Raw genomic sequence first — 23,007 nt, 5'->3', positions numbered from 1 at the left:
CTAGTCAGCCAGAGGCTGTTGATGGTGCTCCTGTCTCTGCTTCCTGGGAACTTGTCCATGTTTGCTGAAAGGCAGGAAAATGGGGGTGCAGGAATGGTGTGGATTATCCCCAACAGGCAACCAAGCCCCACACAACCCTTGCTGTGGGATGGGGGAGAGAATCAGAAGGGCACAACTGAGGACTTGTGGGTCGAGATAAGAACAGTTTAATAATTTAAATGTAATAGTAATAATAAAAAAGAAAATAAGGAAAAGAGAGAAATAAAACTCGAGAAAGTCAAGTGATGCAAATGAAGAACAGTTGCTCAGCACTGACTGACTGGTGCTCAGCCAGTTCCTGAGTGGCTCCTGGCCAGCTTTCCCCACAGTTTATGCACTGAGTATTTGGTCTGGAATATCTCTTTGGTCAGCTGGGGTCAGCTCTGCTGGCTGTGTCCCCTCCCCAGCTCCTTGTGCCCCCCAGTTATCCCCCCTGGCAGGGCAGCGGGAGGAGCTGACAGGTCCTTGACTGAGTGTGAGAGCTGCTCAGCAACCACCAAACCATCAGTGTGTTCTCAACATGGCTCTCACCCTTAATCCAGACAGGGCACTGTACCAGTGCTAGGAAGAAAATTACCTACCCCAGCCAGAGCCAGGACAAGAGCTGTGGAAAGTTAATAAATCAGCTTTGTAGTTCTGGAGCACCAAGTTTGTGTCCAAGCATGGCCAGCCTGTGAATGCTTTTGCATCTTTGAAATTTACTTGGAAATTTCTGAAAATAAAATGATAAATATGTATAATCGGGGTCTTCCCATGAGCAGTCTTCTTCAGCATCTGGCCCAGCTTTCAGAACAGTGGATTGTGTGTTGCAGAAGGGAATGTGGTGCTGATGGAGGGATGTCTCCAAACTTCACCACCAGGGAAGGGAAGCCCAAAGGGCTCAGTGAGGGCTGACACAGACATGTCATGAGGCTGAGCCAGGACTGTCCAGCACTGAAATTCTGGGTGCTGGAGCTTCTTTTCTGCCCTGAGACCTGCACAGTTGGTATGGTCAGTCAGCTGCTGGTTGGCTGTGTCTGGCAGGGAGCTGGGGAAGGGTGAATTCCACAGTGCTTCCAATAATTTCACACCTGCATTGCTCAATAGAGCAAGTGTGCTGTGTAAGAAAAGGGGGGAGAAGTGTAGAAACGTAAGGGGTGCTTTTAAAGCTTTACATAATCTTTTCCATTTTACTTTAAAGGCAGAGCTGTTTTCAGACAAGGAAATTTGGCAGATGAGAAATCTGTAGTTGGGTCACAATACCAGCAGAAATAATAACTCTCCCCGTGTGCTTTATGGCATCACTGGGTGCACTGGTGAGCTAAAGCCACTGCAGCTGGGAGAGGACATCAGCCCTGTGGGAGGGATGCTGTTTGCCAGGCATGCAGTAAACCTTTGGCAGAGCCTACTGGAGAGCCCATTCCAGTGATGCTGGACCCAGCATTGTCTCTGGTTATTATACAGCAGCTGAGTGCTGGGAGCTGTGCACAGTACAAAGGATGATATCTCTGGGTGTAAAAATTAATGCAGTCTCTGGGAACAGCCAGAACAATAAATTTTTACCACTTGTCTGTGAGAAGTCACAAGCTGTTTTTCATATTCTCTTGTAGCCTTTTTCTTTTAGGGTACTCTGAAAAGAATATCAATGAAAATTGTAGCCTCTCATTGTTCTGTTTCCCATAGTTTTTTCACACTAAAATAAGGCCTCTCCACCCTTTGTTCAGACATGTATGAAGCATTTGCTTATGCATGCACTGTGTGAGGGACACTGCAAGGGAGCTCCAAGATCAGTGTTGTACAACTCTTGCTGCTATGACTTTTTCTGCTCCTTGGGGCTGATGAAGCCCACGCTGTCAGCCTGACAATAGGGCTTTGCTTTTAAGGACAAACTGGTCTTAAAACCCTGTTGATAATTTCATGTTTTAAAACAAGAGCATTCATGTTTCCTGACGTAGCCTCAGGCTTGCTGGATGTCCCTGTCTCTTTTAACCCTCAGCTATATGTGTGATTTGAAAGGACAGCTTTTAACTAGCTCTGATTCTGATTTTTACTTTTTTTGGTACTGTTTTCATTGACATCAGTGGGCTTTGTATCAAACCAAATAGGTCAGTCTTGTTTGCTGTCTCTTCCCCATCTTGCTGCCCTGTGAGGAAGAGGTGCAAAGGTGTGCAGAGATGGATTTTTTTAGCTAAAATGCAGATAGGACAGAGAGCTGAAGCTCAGCTGTAGAGCTATCCAAGGAGACAGATGGGTAACATCAGTGGGAGCTTTGCCTGCTTGGAAAACAGTGCCATTACTTAAAATTAGAGGTGAAGGTGGTGAAGCCAAGGACGAAGAGTTTGAACACACCTGTTTAACTTCTGTAAAGATTTTTAAAAGGCACTGCCTTTTACTTGGCTGGCTTTGGTGAGTAGAAGGGCTTGAGTGTCTCAAGGAGGTTGGGTGGAGTGGCAGGGGCTTTGCTATGGGTTCTGCTTTGAAATATGTGACAGAACTTTAATCTTTAGCACTGGAATTCTTTAATAATGTTCAAATGTTTAACTTCTTGTGAAAGTATTCAGTGACAGCAGGGATATGTGGAGTCTGGTTCCCTGCTGCCTCTCTCTGTGCTGACTGCTGGTACTGCCCAAAAACCAGAGCAGAGCTGGGTGGCGGGGCCCAGAGTGAGAGACACAACAGCAGCAAGAAGTGCCTCAAATTTGTGAAAGAGGCTCCTAAATTAAAGGACAAAGATAATGGTGATGGAGGTTGGCCCCAGGTCCCTGATCCAGGTTCACTGGAGCTCCAGCTGCAGCGATGCCCCTTTGAGCTTTGGCCACCAAAATGATTTCTTCAAGTAGCGTTGGGCCAGTAGGAAATGCTGCACATGGAGACTCCTGCTGTACTGGAACATGGAGTAGCATGAACCATTTGTTGGCTAATACCTACTGGTTAAAAGATGCCAAAATTTGTAAGGTGTGATATCATCAGTACTGTAGCGCTGGTTTGATCCATAAGCTGTTCTGCAGGTCTGCCTGAGAGGCTCCTGTTCTTTATCAAGAGTTCTTGCCAGGGATGGTCTTTATCTCTTACTGTTTTATGACAGTGATGTTAATCCTTCCAGCCTTCGAGCATCTTGCGATTTTGCAGAGCTTAGAAAGAGATCCCTGACTTGCTGTGGGCTCTACCTTGGCGTGTGTAAATTACCCAGGAAGTGATGATTGGAGGGGTTTGTCTGTGCGTCTGTTTAAATGGAACATGACAGTTGAGCAGCACTCCTGATCTGGCTGTAAACAACACACAGTGCCTCATCTTGTGCAGAGAGGAACCCAAAGTGACGTGCAGCTGGTGGAGCCTGCTCAGCTCCTGGCCCACGGACGCCTGGCGCGTGACGTTAATTAGCAGAGGGGTTCTGCCCACACCTGCTTGCTTCCTTCTGATCTTCTGAAAGAGCAGCCAGCACTCAGCCTTCCTCCTCCACGCCATGGAGCAAATGGTGGAGTTAAGAGTGTTCTGCTTCCAGGATTTCAGAGAGAACAGATTCCCCTAAGCAATGGCTTTGTGCTGGGGAGAGGAAGCGAAGGTTCGGCTTGGCCCATGTGCAGAGAGCTACCTTGGAGGAGGAAATTCCTGTGGGGGCTGGCATCTCTTTGGTTGGACCCCCCCCTACACCTCTCCACCTCAGGTTGTGGAGTGCAGGCGTGGGTCCAAATGGGGTTCAGTGTATGAACTTGGATAATGCTGGATTTATGGAGAAACCCAAGTTGCAATTCCTCATGCTGGAGCTGCTCCTGGAACTCCCCTCAGAAAGGCTCTCTGATTCAGAGAACAGTGATTAATCCAGCCTGAGTGTTTGTGAATGGATTTGCAGTTAGGGTAGATGGGATCTTTCATGAAGGGTGGTGATCCTTGGGTTTCTCCTTGCAAACTGGTTCCTTTGCAGTCAGCTGGTACAGGATAGAAACCTGAAACTCATCGTTCACTGAACAGCAAGGGTTTAATAATCTTATCATCTTTCTTCTAATGGTTGATATTTGGCCCCAATAGATGCTGATCAGGCACTGGTATCCTGTGGCTGGCCCTTTGGCTTTAGTAAATGCTCCAATCATGTAGCAGGTACCCACATCACCAAAACCAGCGTCAGAGCCCACAGTAACAGTACCTACATGTACAGTCTCAACAGGGATGCCAAAAAAGGAGCACAGAGACAGAGAGGCTTGCACAGATGGAGGGAGTTGTTCCCTCAGAGTGTGACTGAAATGGTCACTAGGGCCACTTCTGAGAGCAAATCATGTTTCAGCTTTGAGGTGTTATGGGGTGCACTGAGTGAAGCTGGAGCTACACCTGAGAGGTTTCACCTTCCTACCTTCAGTGGTTAAGTCACCTGAAAAGTTACCATAGAACTGCCCTTCCTGATGGAGCAGTTTTGGTAATCCCATGGCTATAGTTGGATGAGGGCATGAGGAGAGGGCTCTGGGTGTCCCAGAGATGGGTGGCACTGCTGGAGAGGGCTCTGGGTGTCCCAGAGATGGGTGGCACTGCTGGAGAGGGCTCTGGGTGTCCCAGAGATGGGTGGCACTGCTGGAGAGGGCTCTGGGTGTCTCAGAGATGGGTGGCACTGCTGGAGAGGGCTTTGGGTGTCCTGGAGATGGGTGGCACTGCTGGAGAGGGCTCTGGATGTCCCAGAGATGGGTGGCACTTCAGTGGAAATGGTGGGAAAGTGCTGCTAGTTGGTGAAGATGAAACTCAGGGGAGGAATGTTTCAGTCCAAGCCTGCAATAAAAAGGCTGTGGTTAATTTTTTTAAGGCCTGCAACTCAAACTTGCAAGTTTGCAATGTGAAGCCAAAGCCAATGCAAGAGGCTGTGATTACAGTCTGGCCTGAAATGCTGGAGGATGCTTTTCAGACCCATAATTTACAGCATAATTAGCATCTTCCAAAGCAACAGATGTTGCAGCTTCTGAGGGAAGGTGTCTGGGAGTGCATAGTGTTGTCTCCAAACAGGGTTCAGGCTGCTGCTGAATGTTTCCCAGGCTTGGAGTCAGGCAAAATAAACAACTAGAGCTGAGGGTGCTGTGCTGACCAGGGCAAGAAGAGGGTATGGCAGGTCTGTGTTTTCAGTGACAGCTGGAAGTACTTAAGTTCTCATTTAGTGATGACTGAATGCACAGAACCTCTCCCAGGGCTATTGATCCAGAACTGGTGCTCAGAGGCATCATTTGAGGGATCCCTCTGTAGTTGCTCAGTGGCAGCCATCAAGATGAGTCCTTAGAAGTCAGTAACATTTCAAAACTGTGATTGAAGGCTCTGATAAATGTGTCTAGCTAAAAATTAGGTAATCTTTTTCTCCCTCACTTCCCCGCTTAATTGAGGATCTCTCCATTGTCCCCAGAACTCATGCTTGGTCTTGCATTTGCTATTAAGCTTTTATTTTTCTAGCCCACACTTGAATCACACATTTGCAAGGAGAGGAAACAAGCACATTCAAAAGCAGAAAATAAGAGTAGTTTTCATTTTCTTTTTTTCAATGAATCGGATGCCTTATGCAAAGCCCATTGAATTCCCTGTGAGTTTTCCCCCTGACTTCAATGGGCTTTGGTTCTGGCTTTTAGCTCCCCTGAAAGGTCCTGAACTATCTGTGCTGGGGTGACAAGGAGGCTTGGAGAGACAATTCCCAGAGCTCTTCTCAGCCCCTGGCACAGCCAGGTTGCTAAGGAGACTTGGCCTGGCCAAGGTCCTGGAGCTCCCCCCTTCCGGGGTTATTGTCTGCTGTCCCTGCCAAGGCTCTCTGGTGGCAGCAGTGCCACTCTCTCAGCCACAATCCCTCTCCACTGGCCTCTGACAGCAGCAATTCCTGCCCTGCATATCCCTCGTGCTTGGCGAGCAGCCTCCCTTCCCATGGCTGCTCCATCCTGCTCCAGGGCTGCAGTGATGGGCTTGTGTCTGCTGGTTTGCCTTGGCTCTGGGAGTTGGGCTTTGGCCCCTGTCACCCACCTCCACACCCCAGCATCTTCACCTCCTAGAGTTGCATCACTTTCTCTTCTCTCTCATTTACCCTGCCCAGCAAAAAAAAAAAAGAAATAAAGCCAAGATGGTGAAGAGATGAGTCCCTTTTGTAGGAATCCTCTGTTCAGGGGCTTAAATTCCTTAAGGAGCCAGTTCTCAGGATTCCTTGTGAAGTGTGTGGGCTCCAACAGTCGTTTCCAGTAGCAGGACAGGCTCCCACCATCTCTCGGGGTCCTGCAGTGCTTGGAACTTCCTGGGGAGCTCCTTCCATTGTGCCAGCTTTTCTTTTGGAACTTGGAATCCAGCTTTCCTGGATGCTTTCTAGTTTTATCTCTTGGAGGGAGGTATTTTGAAGTTTTAACATTAACAGGCTAAATGACAGCTTCCTCTAAGCCTTTTGGGCAAGGTCTCGTTGTCAGTCATCCCTTCAGATAGCAACTCTGTTTGTCTACAGATAAGTGAGCAGAAATGCTCAAGCCCTGGGCACTTTTATGGTGGTGTAAAATTCAGGTACTTGTGGCCTTGAATCTGATGTATCTCATGTGAGCCATCATTTTGACTCTGTGTTTTGTAGATAACTAATTCCTCAGATGGAGATGATGTTGGTTTTGTATCTAAACTGCAAGTTGATGTCTGTCTCTTAGGGTGGGAACCAGAATGAAGCATGTTGGGGGTGATTTTCTGTATTATAGCATATGTTTCTGACTTGATTTTATAACAAATTGTGTCATCAGTGAGATTGTAACACTGAAATGTCAGTATTCAGGCAGCATATATTTATTTCTCAAGGTGTTTCTTCAATATTAATGAGCAAGAGGAATAATGAAATCAGGCTCCAGAGCTATGAGATTTGTTGCCAGCTTGTTTTGTATGAAAATATTGTTTCAATAACTAGAGATGTATATGGTCACTATGCTTTAGTGATGATACTGATTGTAGTTATTAGGTAATGATAATATCACTTTCAGCAGCCTTAAAGCTTTTTTAAAGGCAACTTTGACTCCTTTGCTGGTGTTCAGTAAAAACGAACACGCTGTTTCCATCTAATATTAGTGCAGCTAGTTGTTTGAGTGATGATATCTGCTTACAAATGTACAGCTTGTATTTTAACTGCTGAATAGTGATGTGAGATTTATGAATATGGCTTTGACAGTACCTGTGCTTAACAGGGTCCTTAGATGTGTGTGGGTTTGCAGAGAAGTAGGATAACTTCAGGATTTTGGACATTGTCCTGAAATTAGTATTTCTAGGAAAAGTTGCTGGACAAAATTAAGCTTGGTTATTGGCAATTAGTGGAAGTTTCTTTGTAGCTGTTTTCCCCAATCCTGAGTGTATTTTGTGGGCTCTTTGGACCCCAGATTTGCCATGAAGCCCTGCTGGTGATGGTTTTGTCCTCCTGTGCTGTTTGCCAGTGTGGGCACAGAGCTACTCCCCTCTGCTGAAGTGGAGGAGTTGGTGAACACTGACCCATGTGGGGGAGGGCAACAAAAGTTTATTTTTAACATATTTGCCTTTAGAGAAGAAATTTCACAAACGGCCCTACATATATACTCATCCATATGCACACACTTTAATTTTTTTAAATGAAGTTGGGGGCCAAGAGTGTGAGAACTCCGCTTTTACTCCTTTGCTTTGCCTCCTCTTTTTTGGTAGAGGAAATGCTTGACAGTCGTCAATAAAAGATAAAATCATTGATGGCTATCAGGAGAAACTAAACACATCTCGTGTGTGGATGCTGGCATAGAAGGAACTTTTCCAAGATGTTTCAGGCCTCATTCTCTGGTTTGTTAAAGGGCAGAGAATAAGGTCACAGAGGAAATCAATCCCTGATGTGGAGAAATGAAACATGAGGCCTACTGACTTCTAAAAAACATTTTAAATAACATTCTTTAAGGTTTCATTTTATACCGAAGGCAGCTGTAATAAGTTTTGGAAGATGGTGTAAGGTTTCTATTAAAGAGAGATTTTTGCTTGCTGGTTTTGTACCCAAATGAAGGAATGAGGGAGATGGAATTAGAGCTTATTTAGTATAAGGTGAGAAACTAAAAGTTCTCTCCAGAACTGTAAAATAATAATTTATATGTTCTACTGCAATTTACAAATTAAAAAATATGAAACCATTCCTAGATCTTTGAAAAGGACACACATAGCCATGGAATAATTTAGTAACTGCAATGCAAATGCACTTTTGCCACAAGTAAAATAAGACTGCTGCTTTGTAGTGTGCTGCCAGCATAGCCTCAGTGAATAAATTCCCAGTAGATGTTTGCTGCATGCCAAATATATTGGACTGTATAAAAGATCCCATTGTTCAATGGCATCATTATTTGCTATTATACTCACAATGTTTGCTTGTGAAACAATTTATTGGAGACAAGTATGTTTAAGAAGGAACGCTTGGTTTGAAATTCAGCTGATTTGGCTTGTAATGCCAGAGCTTTTACAGTATATAGCCTCTAAAAATAAATATTTAGGTCTGCTTTTTTTAACTTATCTTTGAAAGAATTCCTGGAGCAGGGGAGAGCGGGGAGCTGAGGCTGGGGATGGCCAGTGAGCATTTCACTTCTGATTCGTAGCATTGTTTAGGTTGGAAAAGCCCTCTGAAATCATTGAGTCCAACCATTAACCCAGCACTGCCAAGGCCACCACTAAACCACGTCCCCAGGTGTCACATCTACACACATGGCTTTTAGATGCCCTCCCTGGGCAGCCTATTCCAAAGCTGGGCAACCCTTTTGTGAGGGAATTTTCCCTGCTATCCAATCCAAACCTCCTCTGGCACAACCTGAGGCCATTTCCTCTCGGCCTGTCACCTGTCACCCGTGAGAAGAGCCTGACTCCCACCTGGCTGAAACCTCCTGTCAGGGAGTTGTAGAGAGCAAGAAGGTCCCTCCTGAGCCTTCTTTTCTCCAGGCTAAAGAATCCCAATTCCCTCAGATGCTCCCCATGAGAGGTTGACTGAAAATGTGTGAGAAATGCTTATGCATGGGCATAGATTAGAAGCTGTATTGGCTCACATTAAATACACTTCAGTTTTCCAGAGAACTCTGTATTTGCCCGTGTCTTGGTGAGAATAAGAATGAAGCAGTGTTTCTGCTGCTGTGTCTGGGTGAAGCAGAGAGCAGTGGTGGTGGTGGCACTGATTAGAGCATTTTAGGAAGTTGAGCTGCCTATTTGTGCATTCTGCACACTGAGGCTTCTGCTGCTACTTTTGAGAAATTCCTTTTGGTCTATTTTAATACGTTTTAAATCAATAATTATCCAAAATTAATCAATAATATTTCTTCTTAATGTGTGCCAATAAGATTTCTTCTGAATCAAAAAGAATCAATTAATTAATCAAAATTAATCAATAATATTTCTTCTTAATATGTGGAGTTCTAATCGAGTCAAGACATTTTAGAATTCAGAGGTAGATTAATTACGGTAGCTTAAAAAACCCCAAAAGGAGATATTTCACCTAATTAGGGCTGAGTTAAACCATGGAAAATGAGCAAAGTGTTTAAGCAGAGTTTTTTCCCCCCTCCCCACAAGCGGCTATTCTTTAAATTACAAGTGTAGCGCCCAAGCCATCTCCTTTGAACTGCAGGTTTTGTTACACGCTTTGGCTGCGGTGTTATTTCGGAGGAGTCAGCCAACAGGCTTACAGGGCTTTTTGGCTGGGGTTCACTTACAGTTTTCTTGGCAGCCCTGCTTATTTATGCATCTTTATTTCTCTCTCCCTCTCCCTCTCTCCCTCTCTCTCCGTGCTTCCCTGCTGGAGCAGAGCGCTCCCCGCACAGGCCCATCCTGCAGGCGGGGCTCCCCGCCAACGCCTCCGCCGTGGTCGGGGGCGACGTGGAGTTTGTCTGCAAGGTCTACAGCGATGCCCAGCCCCACATCCAGTGGATCAAGCACGTGGAGAGGAACGGCAGTAAATACGGGCCAGATGGGCTGCCTTATCTCCAGGTTTTAAAGGTGAGGCTTCGCAGATGCCGGCAGCGGTGATGCCTTCTTTAGAGCGTGGTGTAAATCCAAGGATTTTGAGTTCTGAGCTTCTTTTGAAAGTGGAGATGTTTATGTTAGAAGTGAAATGATGAGTTAGATAAACGTTTGCTTGTCTGAATGCTAACTGTGCAGCTTATAGACACTGTTTTGCTCCTTTTTACTTCCATGAAAAGTCCTTTATATCTGAATGTTTCAGGCATGACTTCAGAAAAAAATGAAAATCCTTCTAAAGAACATCATTGACATTTTTGTATGGGCAGAAAGCATCCAAAACATACCTGGGACAGTCTACTCCATTTCTTTCGTGTTTCTTCAGCCTCTTGATTTCAAAGAAACATGGCAGCTGCTGCCAAAAGCTTGCTGGAGGACTGAGCTGTCAGGATGCTGAGCCTTCAGAGATGTCTGGTTTGGAGCAGTGTATTGGTACTGTCATTCCTGCCAGTTTGGAGCAAGCCTGACCAGGGAAACTGAAGCTTTCCAAGCTGAGTGGCATTGCCAAAGCTCTGTCAGGCAGGACAGCCAGCTCTGTACCTGCTTGTCCCATGCAGTACCTGCCCAGGTGGATTCCTTTTTCCCCCACGCTGCTGTTTTCTAACTCCTCGTGTGACGCTGCGGATGTGAGAAAACCAAACAACAACAACCAAAAGGAAAAAAAAAAAGCCAACAATAACAAAACCCCAAACCCTTCAATGTTTAGAGGCTGATGTGGAGTATTCTGGTGACGTGTTGGTGGTGGGACCATAGACAGATTGATGTCCATTCTGGGCAGCAGTGACGTTGTTCTCCTGTGTTATTGGTCTGTTCTAGCACTCGGGGATAAATAGTTCCAATGCTGAAGTGCTGACACTGTACAATGTGACAGAGGCGGACGCTGGAGAATATATTTGTAAGGTCTCCAATTATATAGGGGAGGCCAACCAGTCTGCCTGGCTCTCTGTTCTGCCAAGCATACAAGGTAACAATGTTTTTTAAAGCAAGCTGGAAAAATGGTGCTTTGGGAGACTGCAGGCAGCTTGTAGGATACTCTCTGGCCTTGGTGGTATATGTGTAATCCTCCTTTGGTGATGCAGCTGGTGTTACACCAGCAGCCATGGAAAAATTCCCACAATATTCTTTGCACCAGAAGCACTCTTTGGTTTCTGTTTGCTGATCTTTATTCTCTTTTTGGTGTCTTTGTGTCTGTCTGTGTGTGTGTGTTGAACAGTTTTGTTGCTAATTCTGCACACTCTGCAGTTCACACAGAGGGTACTCCTTGAATAATGTAATTACTGCCTAGCAGTGTGTATTTATATATACACATAGGTGTGTATATATATGACCTGTTCACATAAAAACCCCCTGGAGCACAAGTCAGGTCAGTTTAGTCACTGTGACTGTGCAGGTAGGAGGGTTTTTCCAGGTCTTACTCACTCATTACTAACTGGGTTTTACTCAGCAGTAACAATAAAGACAGGCAACCCCGTGACTGCAGCCCACAACTTAATTTACCTCCAAATTGTCCAATAAAAAGGCATTTATTCCCTGATTGGGTATTTCAGAGTAACGTTTTTGAATGGAACAGAGATCAAAAGTAGCAAACATTAATTTCTCTAAACCTCCATCACTGAGATTTTGATGGTGATACCCTGATGTGCCCATTTTGGGGAGGCTGGGAAGTTCCAGACCTAAGATTTATTCCATTTGTATGAATTTGGATAATCACTGATATTTGGATTGGTGCACAATGTCAAGCAACAAGTCTGGAAGATGACCAGTAAAAACCACAAAACGTGCAGAGGTTTTTTCCCCCCCCCAATCTTTAAGATATAGAAAAATATATTTTATTTCTATCTCCTGCTTCTCAAACCTTTTAAGTCTTTTTCTCTCCCACCTGTGAGAGCCACAATTGAACAAGATCCCTGATTTTTGAGCAAGAGTTGGGATACTTTCCACTGTGCTTCTAGGCAAACCATCAAATATTTCCAGATTTGAGATTTAAACAATGTAGAGTAGTAGTTACTACTCAAAGGTGCAGTGCAGTGGGTGATGCAAGGATCATACAATCTAAGACAGCTACTAAGTTGTCTTTTGGAGCAGAATTCACCCCTTTTTTATCATTTTAGAATATGCTATTATGGCAAATTCTTTCCTCTGAAACAGGTCTCTACACGTGAAGGATCCCGCATTCTGTCCTACTTCGTTTTCTCTTTGTTTTTCTTTCAACTTTCTCTTGTCATAAAAGAAGAAGGAAAAAAAAAAAGATTTGTGGGTGAATTTTTCCATGTCTTTTGATTGCATGCATGTTTAGGTGGTGAGTTCAGGTCTGGTGAAGGGTGTTGATTACTTTCTGAGGTGAGCTGGGACCTGTTGGTAAACGCCTTTTGGATGAGGGATTGTGGATGGGGAAGGAGCTTTGCATCTCTCCACCTCTGCCTTTACCAAGTGCAAAGCCCTGTGGCTCCATCTCCCTATCCACAAAAATTCTCTCAGTGTCTAGCTTTTTCTCTTGCTTCCCTCTTGTTTTTTTTTAGGCTGCCGGTGTTAACACCACGGACAAAGAAATTGAGGTTCTCTATATACGGAATGTAACTTTTGAGGATGCTGGGGAGTATACATGCTTGGCGGGTAATTCTATTGGGATATCCTTTCACACTGCATGGTTGACAGTTCTGCCAGGTATACACTGCTCTCTTTCTGTGGTTTTTCCTCTTTTTTTTCCCCTCCCTCCCCTTGTTGATTGCTGCAGAATTAGCACGGCTTCTGTCTCAAAAAAAAAAAAAAAAGGATTTTTACAATGATTTTGGTTTTTTAAGCACAGTTGTCTCAAGCCAGTGAACTGTTCTGTCATGTGTTTGCAGCTCCAAAAACCAAACAGCAACAACAACAAAAAAGGATGTGGAGTGTGTGGCTATTGCACTTAATTGAAATGTTTTGACATTATCAGAAATGATAAGGAGCTGCATTTCCCTAGCACTTCAATGAGACAATTGAAAATCAGCCGTAAATAATTGTAAACTTTGTCAAGAGGATGAAATTCAGTTCGTTACAAAGTTTGGAACTAATCTGGCCGTAGTTATGTACTGGCTCATTAAAATAACCCGAGCTGTTCAGTATACTTCAATTCACTTTTACCTATCATGCAAATCTCTCATGGAAATTCCAATTTCAATGCCAGAGGATCATGTACAGAAGCAGTGCCTTCCATATCTTGGGAATCGGCTCCGTGCATCTTTAAACATTGCATGCTCTAAGGAAACAAGTAGTCATTTGCTTTTACTGCAAAGCATGTCTTGCTGTTCTGGGGTTGATGATGTTTCTGTCCTTAGAAGAAACAAACATCAATGTGCTTTATTGCCTGAAAATTATTATCAGCTGTTAGAAGATGTAACCGTAGTTGGTTTTGACATTAGTCAAATTTTCTCATTTATAACTGTTGGCAGCTGCCTCAGGAGTTCCTTTGGAAAAAAACGTGAACCACCTGAGGTTTGCTGGGTCATCTTGTGCTTAACATTTATTAATTGTTAATCCTAAGTAAGAGGTACAAAACCTGCCTGTGCGTATTGCTGAGGCTCTCAGTGTGGGAGTTAAAGGTTCCCACTGTCTGCAGATAATTCCTTACCTTTTATTGAAATAGATTGAACAAGGCAGCTTAATTCCAACTACTCTGAACTGAGCCCAGAGCCTGTGAGGTGTCACCAAGCAGGCAGAGCAGTGCTTGTGTAGAGCTTGCTTCTGCTGGCAGTGTTTGCATTTTGCAAGTGCTTGAACAGCATTTTTCTTTTTTTAACCAATTTTCTTGAACAAAGTATTTTTCTAAGCCTGGAAAGGCACGAGAAAATTTCAGCTTGAAACGTGCATTGCTTGCGGAGTGACCGCTGATGGCTGTGGAATGCTGTTTATCCGGGGGTTGAATCCCAGATAAGGGATTAGGGACACTGTTTGCACATATAACTGTCTTGAAGATAGCTTCAAAATGGTTTCAATCAGAGTAACAGCTCTGGAGAACCACTCCCTCCCAAATCTAATCTCATAGGCCAGTAACCACTGATGAGGTTACTTGAAAGACCGCAGTCCTCGCAGAAGAGGGCTCGTTAATTAACGTGTTGCTGCCAATCCGTTTTTCACTTCAATTATGCTTTTTAATCCAGCACTGGGCTCCTCAAAGGACCTCAGGGGAGTTGGGCACCCAGCATGAGGCACAGCTGGTCGAGCAGCTGGACAGCCAGCTCCTTGAAACCCTTTTGAAACCCCTAAGCTGAGTTTATAGACATGATAGGGAACTGATTCATCCCCCGCTTCCCTCTGTATTTTGAGATCCTACCGCAAATTTTGAATTAACAGGCGGACTCAAGCAGGCTCAAGCCCAAACATTTATTTTCAAATTTAGACACTTTTCGTTCAGGCTGGCTAATTCGCAGTTTTATCTTTGGCTGTGCTTTTGTGTGGTTCACAAGAATTGCAGTGCTTTTGCATTTTGACTCGAGTAACAAAATGAACCCGAGCCTAGTTTGAACAGTTTTTTCTTCCCTCTAAAATTATCCATGATCATGCGATATTTCAATGTACCTACCTAGGCAGACACCTACCTAGGTGTGTATGTTTGTATATGTGTACATAGATGCACAAGCTCACACTCAGTGCAAACTGAAAAATCAGTAATCTGGAAATAATAATTACTCTCAGATTACAAGATGGCCTAAACATCCAGTGCTCTGAATATCACACAAGAATTGGTTATATTTTATATTTTACCATTACTTGCTCCAAGTGCTGTAGTGAATGCTGCCCTATTTGCTAACCCTGATTGTTCCCTCCTGAAACCTTCCCATCCAGCTCCTGAGAAAGAAAAGGAATACCCAACCTCTCCAGACTACCTGGAAATAGCAATTTACTGCATAGGGGTGTTCCTGATAGCCTGCATGGTGCTGACAGTGATCATGTGCCGCATGAAGAACACCACCAAGAAGCCGGATTTCAGCAGCCAGCCCGCTGTCCACAAGCTCACCAAGCGAATCCCCCTGCGCAGACAGGTAACAGAAAGTAGATAAAGAGTTTCAAAAAACTTTTTTTGTTACCCCAACAACTAAGCCAGCACGTCCTCCTGCTGAGGAAAGGGAAGTGAAGAAGGGAATCAGTAAATTGTAGCGGGTTGCGGGTGGGATAGAGGGAAGGTCTTAGCAAAGTGATGGGTGTCTCAAGGAAATCAGGGTAGGGCTGTTAGGGAGGGGAGAGATGTAAAAACTGAAATATGTTCTGTATTAGCAGTCTGGAGATGGGGAAAAAAATGTATTTCAAGTATTTTGGGGCCTGATCCCACGGCTTGTTGGAGTCAATGGAAAAAATGTTACTGCCTTAATGGGCTTTGGAACAGAATCCTATTTAATTGTATATTTATGATGTTTCTAAGGTGATTATTATTGTGGTAACTAGGTACCAGATACAGAGAGGTATTTTTCAGGAAGACTTTTGAAGACTGAAGGGAGGGAGTTTCATAGCCAGCCATCCAGAAGACACCCCAAAATAGAAAAAAGACTGTAATAAAGTAAAAATAGGGGAGAGACTATATCAGATCTTGGACAGCTTGATTAAGATAATGATGCTTTTGAGCAAGAAACAAAAGCAAGTGCCAGATTTAAAATGCACACAACAGCATCACATGAAATACATTTTACAATTGTTTGTGGCTGGCAATGAGCAATTCTGGAGAGGATGATGCCACGAGAAACAAACCAGTTGAACAAGTAACAGGACTTTGGCTTTATCACAGGCCACCGCTTGCCAACACAGCCTCCATTCCCACACACTGTCCTCTCCTGAAGGGTTTGGGGGGTTTTTAGAAGCTGGAATTTAATAGGTTTTGATTTTCTTGAGGCCAGACCTCTGCACCCCCCGGTTTCAGCCCTGCAGGATGGGGGATGTTGGAATCTCAGGCTGTGGGTCACCTCAGCAGACAAAAAAACTGTCTGGGAGGTTTGGATCCAGGCTCTGCCCAGGGAATTGGGATGTGAGGGTTCACTTTGTGTCCATCTGCACCATGAGTAAGTGGTGCAGGATTTCTGCAGATTTGTTTTTGCAGCCTGTCCAGAACATTGTCACTGTCAGAGTAATATGTACCTTAAAAAGGGTATTTCGGCCTGGGTAAGTGTTTGAAATGAGATGCATGGGCGCACGGAGTGGGAGATTCTGAACAGCATTACGTTTTTCTGGACCCTTGTTTCATGGTGTCTGAATTTCCTTGGTTAAAAATACCAGGGAGTGAAATGCTTTAGCCACCTTCCTCTGAATTCAGTATTTTACCGAATCTTGAGGTGGGGCACCTGAACTTTTTTCAATCTGAAAGATATTTGGTCTGTCTTATGAGCAAAAGATGTTCATTATTATTTTTTTCTGACTTTCTTTGCCACTTTATGGTGTTTTTTGGGGATTTTTTTGTGGTTTTGTTTTTGTTTGTTTAAGTTTGATTTTACTCATTTGCTTGAACATCACTGGGGCAAAGAGGGACCTTTCACTCTGAGTGTGTCAGAAAGAATGATGAGAAGCCCTCAGCTCAATATTCACACTTCTCCCTGGCTAGAAATCTGTGCAGCTTTCTGGACAAAGGAGGCCTTTCAGATGTTGTGTGCTTAGCCAGAGAGAGAGATACATATCAACTGCTTAGATAGGAGACATTTATTAGATTTCTGCCTGAATATAAAAGCCTAATGACTCAGAGACAAGTTGATGGTATAAAAAATACCTAGGGTTTGGTGTGAGCTCAGTTGTGTCAGCTGGAAATGGTTCCTCGGGGAGCAGAGTGTTATTTCATTCCATGTGACAGCAGTGCCAACCACTGCCCTCAGTTTAGCTATTTATCCTTAAATGATGCAATATGGACTTTCTCCAAAGCTATTGTTTTCACAGGGGAAAGAAACTGTCTTACAACATGTTTGTCACGTTGGGGTTTATCAACTTATTTCAGTATTTTTACTTTCTTTTAGCTGAAATGGCATTTTGCTTTTAAAACTGGGAATACTTTTTTTTTTTTTAAAGTTATATTTGAAAGTGCAAATGCTGTTTGAACCCCTAAGCAAAAATCCCACTACTCCCAATTGTTCCTGGTACTGTTTTGTTAGCAGCAGTTGCTCATTGAAGGTCTCTCTGCCTTTGTGTCTGTATGGAAGAAAATATAACTACTGTAAGCATTGTCTGCAATCTGTATTTCTGGTTTGATGATTTCACTGGTCAGTTTGCAAAGGCAGGATGAGACAAGCAGTCCCTGAAGATTTGCTTGTGAATATTCCTTCATTTCTCCTTGGTGCTGAGGCTGCAGCAGCTCTTCAGTTTCTGCATCTTTTAAATCTGGTTTTGGATTTCAGGGCTGTTGTCACAAGTGAAGATTTGAAAAATAATCCAGATGTTTTATTTAAAGGGTGTGTGTTTCTGGATCATTCAACCCCATTTTATTGTGCCACCAAGCTCACTTTGTTCCAGTTTATTTGTATTTCAGAGGATTGTATTTAAACTTGGTGGGGTTTTGTCACTAAACCTTTATTTATCTGTGGATCAGAGAAGGTTTCCCTTTGTGCTGGGTGTGGGAGGATGGGAGGGAGCGAGATGCTCGTGGCAGGTAGGCTGTGAGAATGGGGCTGGATCCAGGGCTGGGTGATGGGATTTGTTGGAATTCCAGAGAAATGAGGCTGTCACAGATTGGGAAATTCTTGATATTTCAAAGCTCTTCTGCTGCTGGGTCAGGGTCCCTGAGGATCTGGGCTGGAAAATAATCCTGGTTCACAGAGAGACATTTGCACAGCTCTGATGCCATCTTGTCTAAGCAGGAGAAGAGTCTTGCTGAGTAACATATGGTTTGGTTTGGATCCTTCTGCACTGTTTAGCCTGAGCTACCACAGGATTTTATCATTCCCCACATGCAGGCATTTTTTTCCCTGCCAAAATGCAGTTCTTTTTGCATTCATAGGAAGGGTCAGGATGAAGTCAGGAATTATCAGCTCCCATCGCCTACAATCCTCATCCTCACCAGGATCTGGTACTCTGTTTTCAGGTTTTTCCAGGGAAATCCAGCAGGCAGCTCTTCTTTTCATCAAAGCAGTTCGAGTGTTACCCGTGGTCTGTGTGGAGGTACCAGTTTGAGAGGGAGGGGATGAAGAATTCGTGAGGATGAGCCTCACAAGCTGATCTGCAGGACAGGCTTTAAGTGACAGGGCCACTGAACAAAAAGAGTGAAGAGTAGCCTGCAGTAGGATGTACATCTATTTTTGTAGAACCTTTGTTTTAACAGGTAAATTGTAATTGAAGCTGGCAAAAAGACAATCCCATCTCCTGTGACTTGCTCAAAGTCAAGTACAAATGTTTGTCATCACTAAAGGTTTTTTGTCAGGGCTGTCACAGTCAATCTGTCAGATTTGGAGCCCCTCAACATGCATGTGTCTTAAACAGGAAACAGTGATCTTTTTAATGCTTTGTATTTAAAATACACTCCCATTAATTTATGCCTGTTGTTGTTGTGGAGGCTAATCCTTCACAGAGATATAATGGGTGTATTTGTGATGAACAAAGACTGATCAGTTTAAAGCAAGGCTTGAGCTCACCCAGCAGAATAGTTCAAAATGGTAGTTCAATGATTCAGAATGATGATGGCAGCTTAAATGTAAAAAAAAAAAAAAGAAAAAAAAAAGAAAAGTGATCAGGAAAAAGGAAAGTAATGTATTATTTCATGTAATATTGAGCAGTAAAATCATAAATTTTTAGAGGAATAGACTAAGAAGTACAAAGATTATTACACAGCTGTCAGTAAGATACTGTTGAATGGAATTTACCTTAAATATTTATTTTATTTTTTTTCCTTTATGCTTGGATTTTGTTTTATGGAAACCACTGTCTTGTCTAGTGGTACTTACTGGATATGATTTTGTGTATAAGTGTTTCCAAATGAGTGCTTTTCATGGAGGGGTGGTGCATGTGTTTTAAATGTCAGTACTTAACATTAGGATTACTCAAGTTTTGTGTAGTGCATTTAACCTTGTATTTTCCTGCATCTGGTCACTCATATGGGCTGTTTCCACCAGCAGCTAGCAGCATTATTTACTAATTGTAATATACAAATTATGCATATGATTTCAAATTAACTTTTACTGCAGAGCCTTCAAAAAGGCTGACAGTTATAGGAAATCACTGCATGCCTGCTAAAATGTCCCAGCATGAGTGCCAGAACTGACAGATCTAGGCTCCAGGACATGGTATGAATTATCAGTGGAGGAAAACACCCTTCAGAATCAATTACAGACAATTACACACTGCTCTGCAGCTGATTTTGCCACATGGCATTTAAAGATTCCAGCGAAGATTTGTTTGTTTTAAATGCTCTGCTGCTTAAAAATGCTTGTAGAGCATTGACTGAGAGCTGATTAACCACAGTGTGTTGGTCAGGGGAAGAAGATGTAGTGAAAATAGGGATATAATCATGCATTGATGGGCGAGGTTTGGGTGCAGTGGGTTTTTCTCCTTCTCCAGTGCAGATTTGGAGCTAAAGGTCTGTCTGAGGCTGGTGCTGTTCTCACTTCTGGCCTGCTAAAAGCACAAAGGAAGCACACAAGGAATATTTTCTGGAGGAGCTCTGCCTTCCTGTTGAGGTTAACATCTACCATAATGGTTCTTTCAGTGCTCTGCTCTACTCAAGCTGACTTTCACCTTTCTTTCTTTAATTAAGGAATGAAATACATCCCTAGAGCAGAGTCATCACTTAAAACAGGGTGTCAGCCCTGAGTGGGCTCCCATGATGTTTAATTCACCTGCATCAGGTGAACCTGCATGGTGAGGGGTTGGAGAGCAGAGCTGCACATGGCAAGCTGGAAAAAAGAAAAAAACCATATAGAAAGCTGCCACTTAAATGTAGATTAAAGCTGACCATGTCTCTTGACCTTGGAATAGGTAGGATTTTCCTCAGTCTTTTATAGTGTGCTCTAAGGCAGTGAAAAAAATGCTCAAGGGAGGAGATCAAAGGTTAATTCTTTCTTATTGCAGGAAAGGTGAGAGGCCATTTCAAACCAGAAAATCTCCCCCAGCCACAGGCCAGGCTGGGTTGGCTTCATCTTTTCTGGAGCAGATTTTTATAGCCCTTGAGCTGCTGTAACTCCTTGTACTGCTCCAGTTAATCAATCAGGAGGATATTCCCTAGGAGTGCAGTCCATTTGTCTCCTCCCAGACACGGAGTAGCTCCTCTGGATTTCTCATCATTCCTATCCACGTTAATGCACTTTGGTTACCTCCAGTATCTCGGGCCCATCACGCAGTTCTGCTGTGAAGTAAACACGTGGGGTAGTGTTAAAAGGGAAACTGGCAGAGCCTTTCATCTGCTTTTCTCTATACATTATTGCTATTTAAGCTCTGTGCTAAAAATGCATCACTGGAGTATTTCAGTTTATTGCAAGTTTGTATTTATAGGCTTTATCCAGGCTAAGGCTGCTGAATGGTGAGTGTGAAAACTAGTGAAAAAATGAAACTCTGGAAGAGATCCAGACAGTGTCTAGTACAATGATAGTATTCATGGGGAAAAAAAAACAAAAAACAAAACAAAACAAAACCAAAAAACAAGACCCCAGAACCCAGAATTCTGGACTGTTTCTGATACCTGAGGTATCTAAATTTTGTAGTTTCACTTCTGTCCCTTGAAAACAATGGCTGTCATGGCAAAGACAGTGCAGAAGAAAAGGGAATGTTAATTAACAAAGAATATAAGAATCAAGACTTGAATAAAAATCCTGGTAGAGTAACTGGAGAATTGTAAGTAGATTTTGGAAATATAAAGGAAGTGGTCATACAGTATTGATAGGTTTTGTGGTGAGAGATGAAAAAATGGAGGCCAGGAATAGCAGAAAAATGGAATTCAGGAAAGTAGGGTTGGGGGCAGAGGAGCAGATCAGATTCCAGCCCTGGTTCTCCTGCTGACTGGTCCAGCAGGTGAGATCCCCTCTGCAGGCTGGGCATGGCAGCATCTCTCTCTCAGGACTCCATTCAGTATTCACTCACTGATTTATTTACAGCTCCATAGTCTGCCTTTATACTGCTTTTCTGTTTGTGTCCCAAGTGGTCACTGGATTTACTTTCCTAGAGGAATGTGCCAGGTACTTATATTTGAAAGTAAATATTAACATTCATGATGGTGGATGAATGAGGCAGAAGCAGTCCACCTTTCTTTTCTGAATGGTGGCCTTGTGGTCGTGCAATTTCACTCTCTCTTTCCACGGCCACATCTTGTGTGCAGAAGCTGTTTCTGATATCAGGAAAGGTCTGTCAGCTGCAAATCTGGTTACCAAGATTAATTTTTTGATAGCAACCCTTAACATTTTCTTCCTTATGAAACCTCTTTCCACTCCTAACCTCTGGTTTTAGAACGATGCCTTTTTTAATCCAATTTTGTGGAGTGAAGCTGTAGCCCGGTGACATTTTACATAAGTAAACTTGCTGGCAAAGTTGATCCTCACCCAGGTGATGAGGGTGTGGGTACTCTGGTGCTCCAGGCTTCCAGCTGGGTCCAAGAGAAGAACCTCCTGCTGCCAGGTGTGAGGATGGGTGCCAGTGATGGCTTTGTGACATCTTCATCCCAGCCTGGCTGCCAGATTTGGGCTTGGCCAAGATGCGATCGTGGCGTGAAGAGAGGAGGAGGATTCACACTGGGAAGGGGAAGACTGGCAATACAAATATTTCTATTTTGTGTCAGTATTCACTTGAAGCTCTGAGGGCAGCAGATGTCAGGGTGCTGCTCGCAGGCTTGAGGAAAGAGCCTTACAGAAGATTCACACCAAAACAAATTACGTGGATGGAGCAGCAGCCTCTTTTTTCAAAATATTTATCAATAAGTTATTTCTTTGGTACTCTAAGGAAGGTATTGGAGCTGATGAGAAATCACACTCTAGAGTTTCAAAACTGAGTTATTTTTAGGACCTCTTCCCCACATTTCCTGTAGAGTCCTTAGCTAAGAATGTATTTAATTGAAAACTGAAGTGTTGTGATAGCTTTCTGATGCTTTCAGTATTGAGTACTTTGAAAATAGAAAGTAATAGAATCATATAGGCTGGAAAAGGCCTTTAAGATTGTTGAATCCAAATGTAAGCCCTGCCAAGACCACCACTAAACCATGTCCCACGTGCCACGTCTACACATATTTTAAATCCCTCCGAGGTTGGTGACTCCACTACTGCTCTGGGCAGCCTGACAGGCCATCCATTGAAGCAGCTGTTCTTACCATCCAATCCAAACCTGCCCTGGAGGTAATTCACTCTTGTGCTATTGCTTTTCCTTGGGAGAAGAGATGGAGCCCCACCTGGGTGTGCTGATTTGGGAAAAGACGTGGTGACATGGACAACTAGGAGTGTAAAAAAACAACTTATTGGTCACCTGTTCATGGTATAAGGTGCTCACTTGGATAGCTGAGGGTAGTGATGTAAATACTGCCAGTTTACTAAAAAAATCTTAGTATGATAAACAAAAATACCTTCTGAGGGAATAAATTTGAAACTTATGTCATTTTTGATTTATGGGACAGACTGACAGCATTGGCAGCCATTAGAGTCAGTATTGTGCTTAAAGGAGAGGCTAAATGTGAGAACAGAGCACTAGAATCAGGACTGTAGATTCAGCCACTTCCTAACACCATGGTTCTGAGCTGGCTTAATATCAGGTGCTGGTGGTTTTCAGATTTTGGGCCAAGATTACATCTCCATCTTTCTTTTTTTCCTTGTTGCATCTTGCATCGCAACCACAGGTGTCGGCCGACTCGAGCTCCTCCATGAACTCCAACACGCCTCTGGTGAGGATCACCACCCGCCTCTCCTCCACTGCTGATGCCCCCATGCTGGCAGGGGTCTCGGAGTACGAACTGCCAGAAGACCCAAAGTGGGAGTTCCCCAGAGATAAGTACGTGGCTTGCTTCCTCTGACACCACTTCTGTGTGTCTGAGTAACCCTAAACAGGTTACTCCTCACATCTCCCAGGGTTTCTCTGGCTTAAAGAAAAATCTCAGAGTTACCTGAAGCTGCTCTGAAG

At 43.6% G+C, this 23,007-nt stretch overlaps 1 protein-coding gene across 11 annotated transcripts in view; it reads left to right on the top strand.

The window, feature by feature from the left end:
* FGFR2 (fibroblast growth factor receptor 2) overlaps window positions 1-23,007 on the top strand; it is an 80,952-nt gene that overhangs the window by 41,118 nt on the left and 16,827 nt on the right. For 5 of the 11 annotated variants that reach the window (XM_038140350.1, XM_038140347.1, XM_038140355.1 and 2 more), the window contains 4 exons: window positions 9,770-9,960; window positions 10,798-10,945; window positions 14,803-15,005; window positions 22,727-22,878. In XM_038140350.1, coding sequence (XP_037996278.1) covers window positions 9,770-9,960; window positions 10,798-10,945; window positions 14,803-15,005; window positions 22,727-22,878 — 694 coding nt within the window. Of the gene's footprint in view, window positions 1-9,769; window positions 9,961-10,797; window positions 10,946-12,500; window positions 12,646-14,802; window positions 15,006-22,726; window positions 22,879-23,007 lie in introns of all 11 variants that reach the window. The other 6 variants (XM_038140351.1, XM_038140356.1, XM_038140354.1 and 3 more) reach the window with 3 other exon arrangements.

Source organism: Motacilla alba, chromosome 6 (assembly GCF_015832195.1).
Source record: "Motacilla alba alba isolate MOTALB_02 chromosome 6, Motacilla_alba_V1.0_pri, whole genome shotgun sequence".
Lineage (NCBI taxonomy): Eukaryota > Metazoa > Chordata > Aves > Passeriformes > Motacillidae > Motacilla > Motacilla alba.
This window is presented reverse-complemented; position numbering and strand designations above follow the sequence as displayed.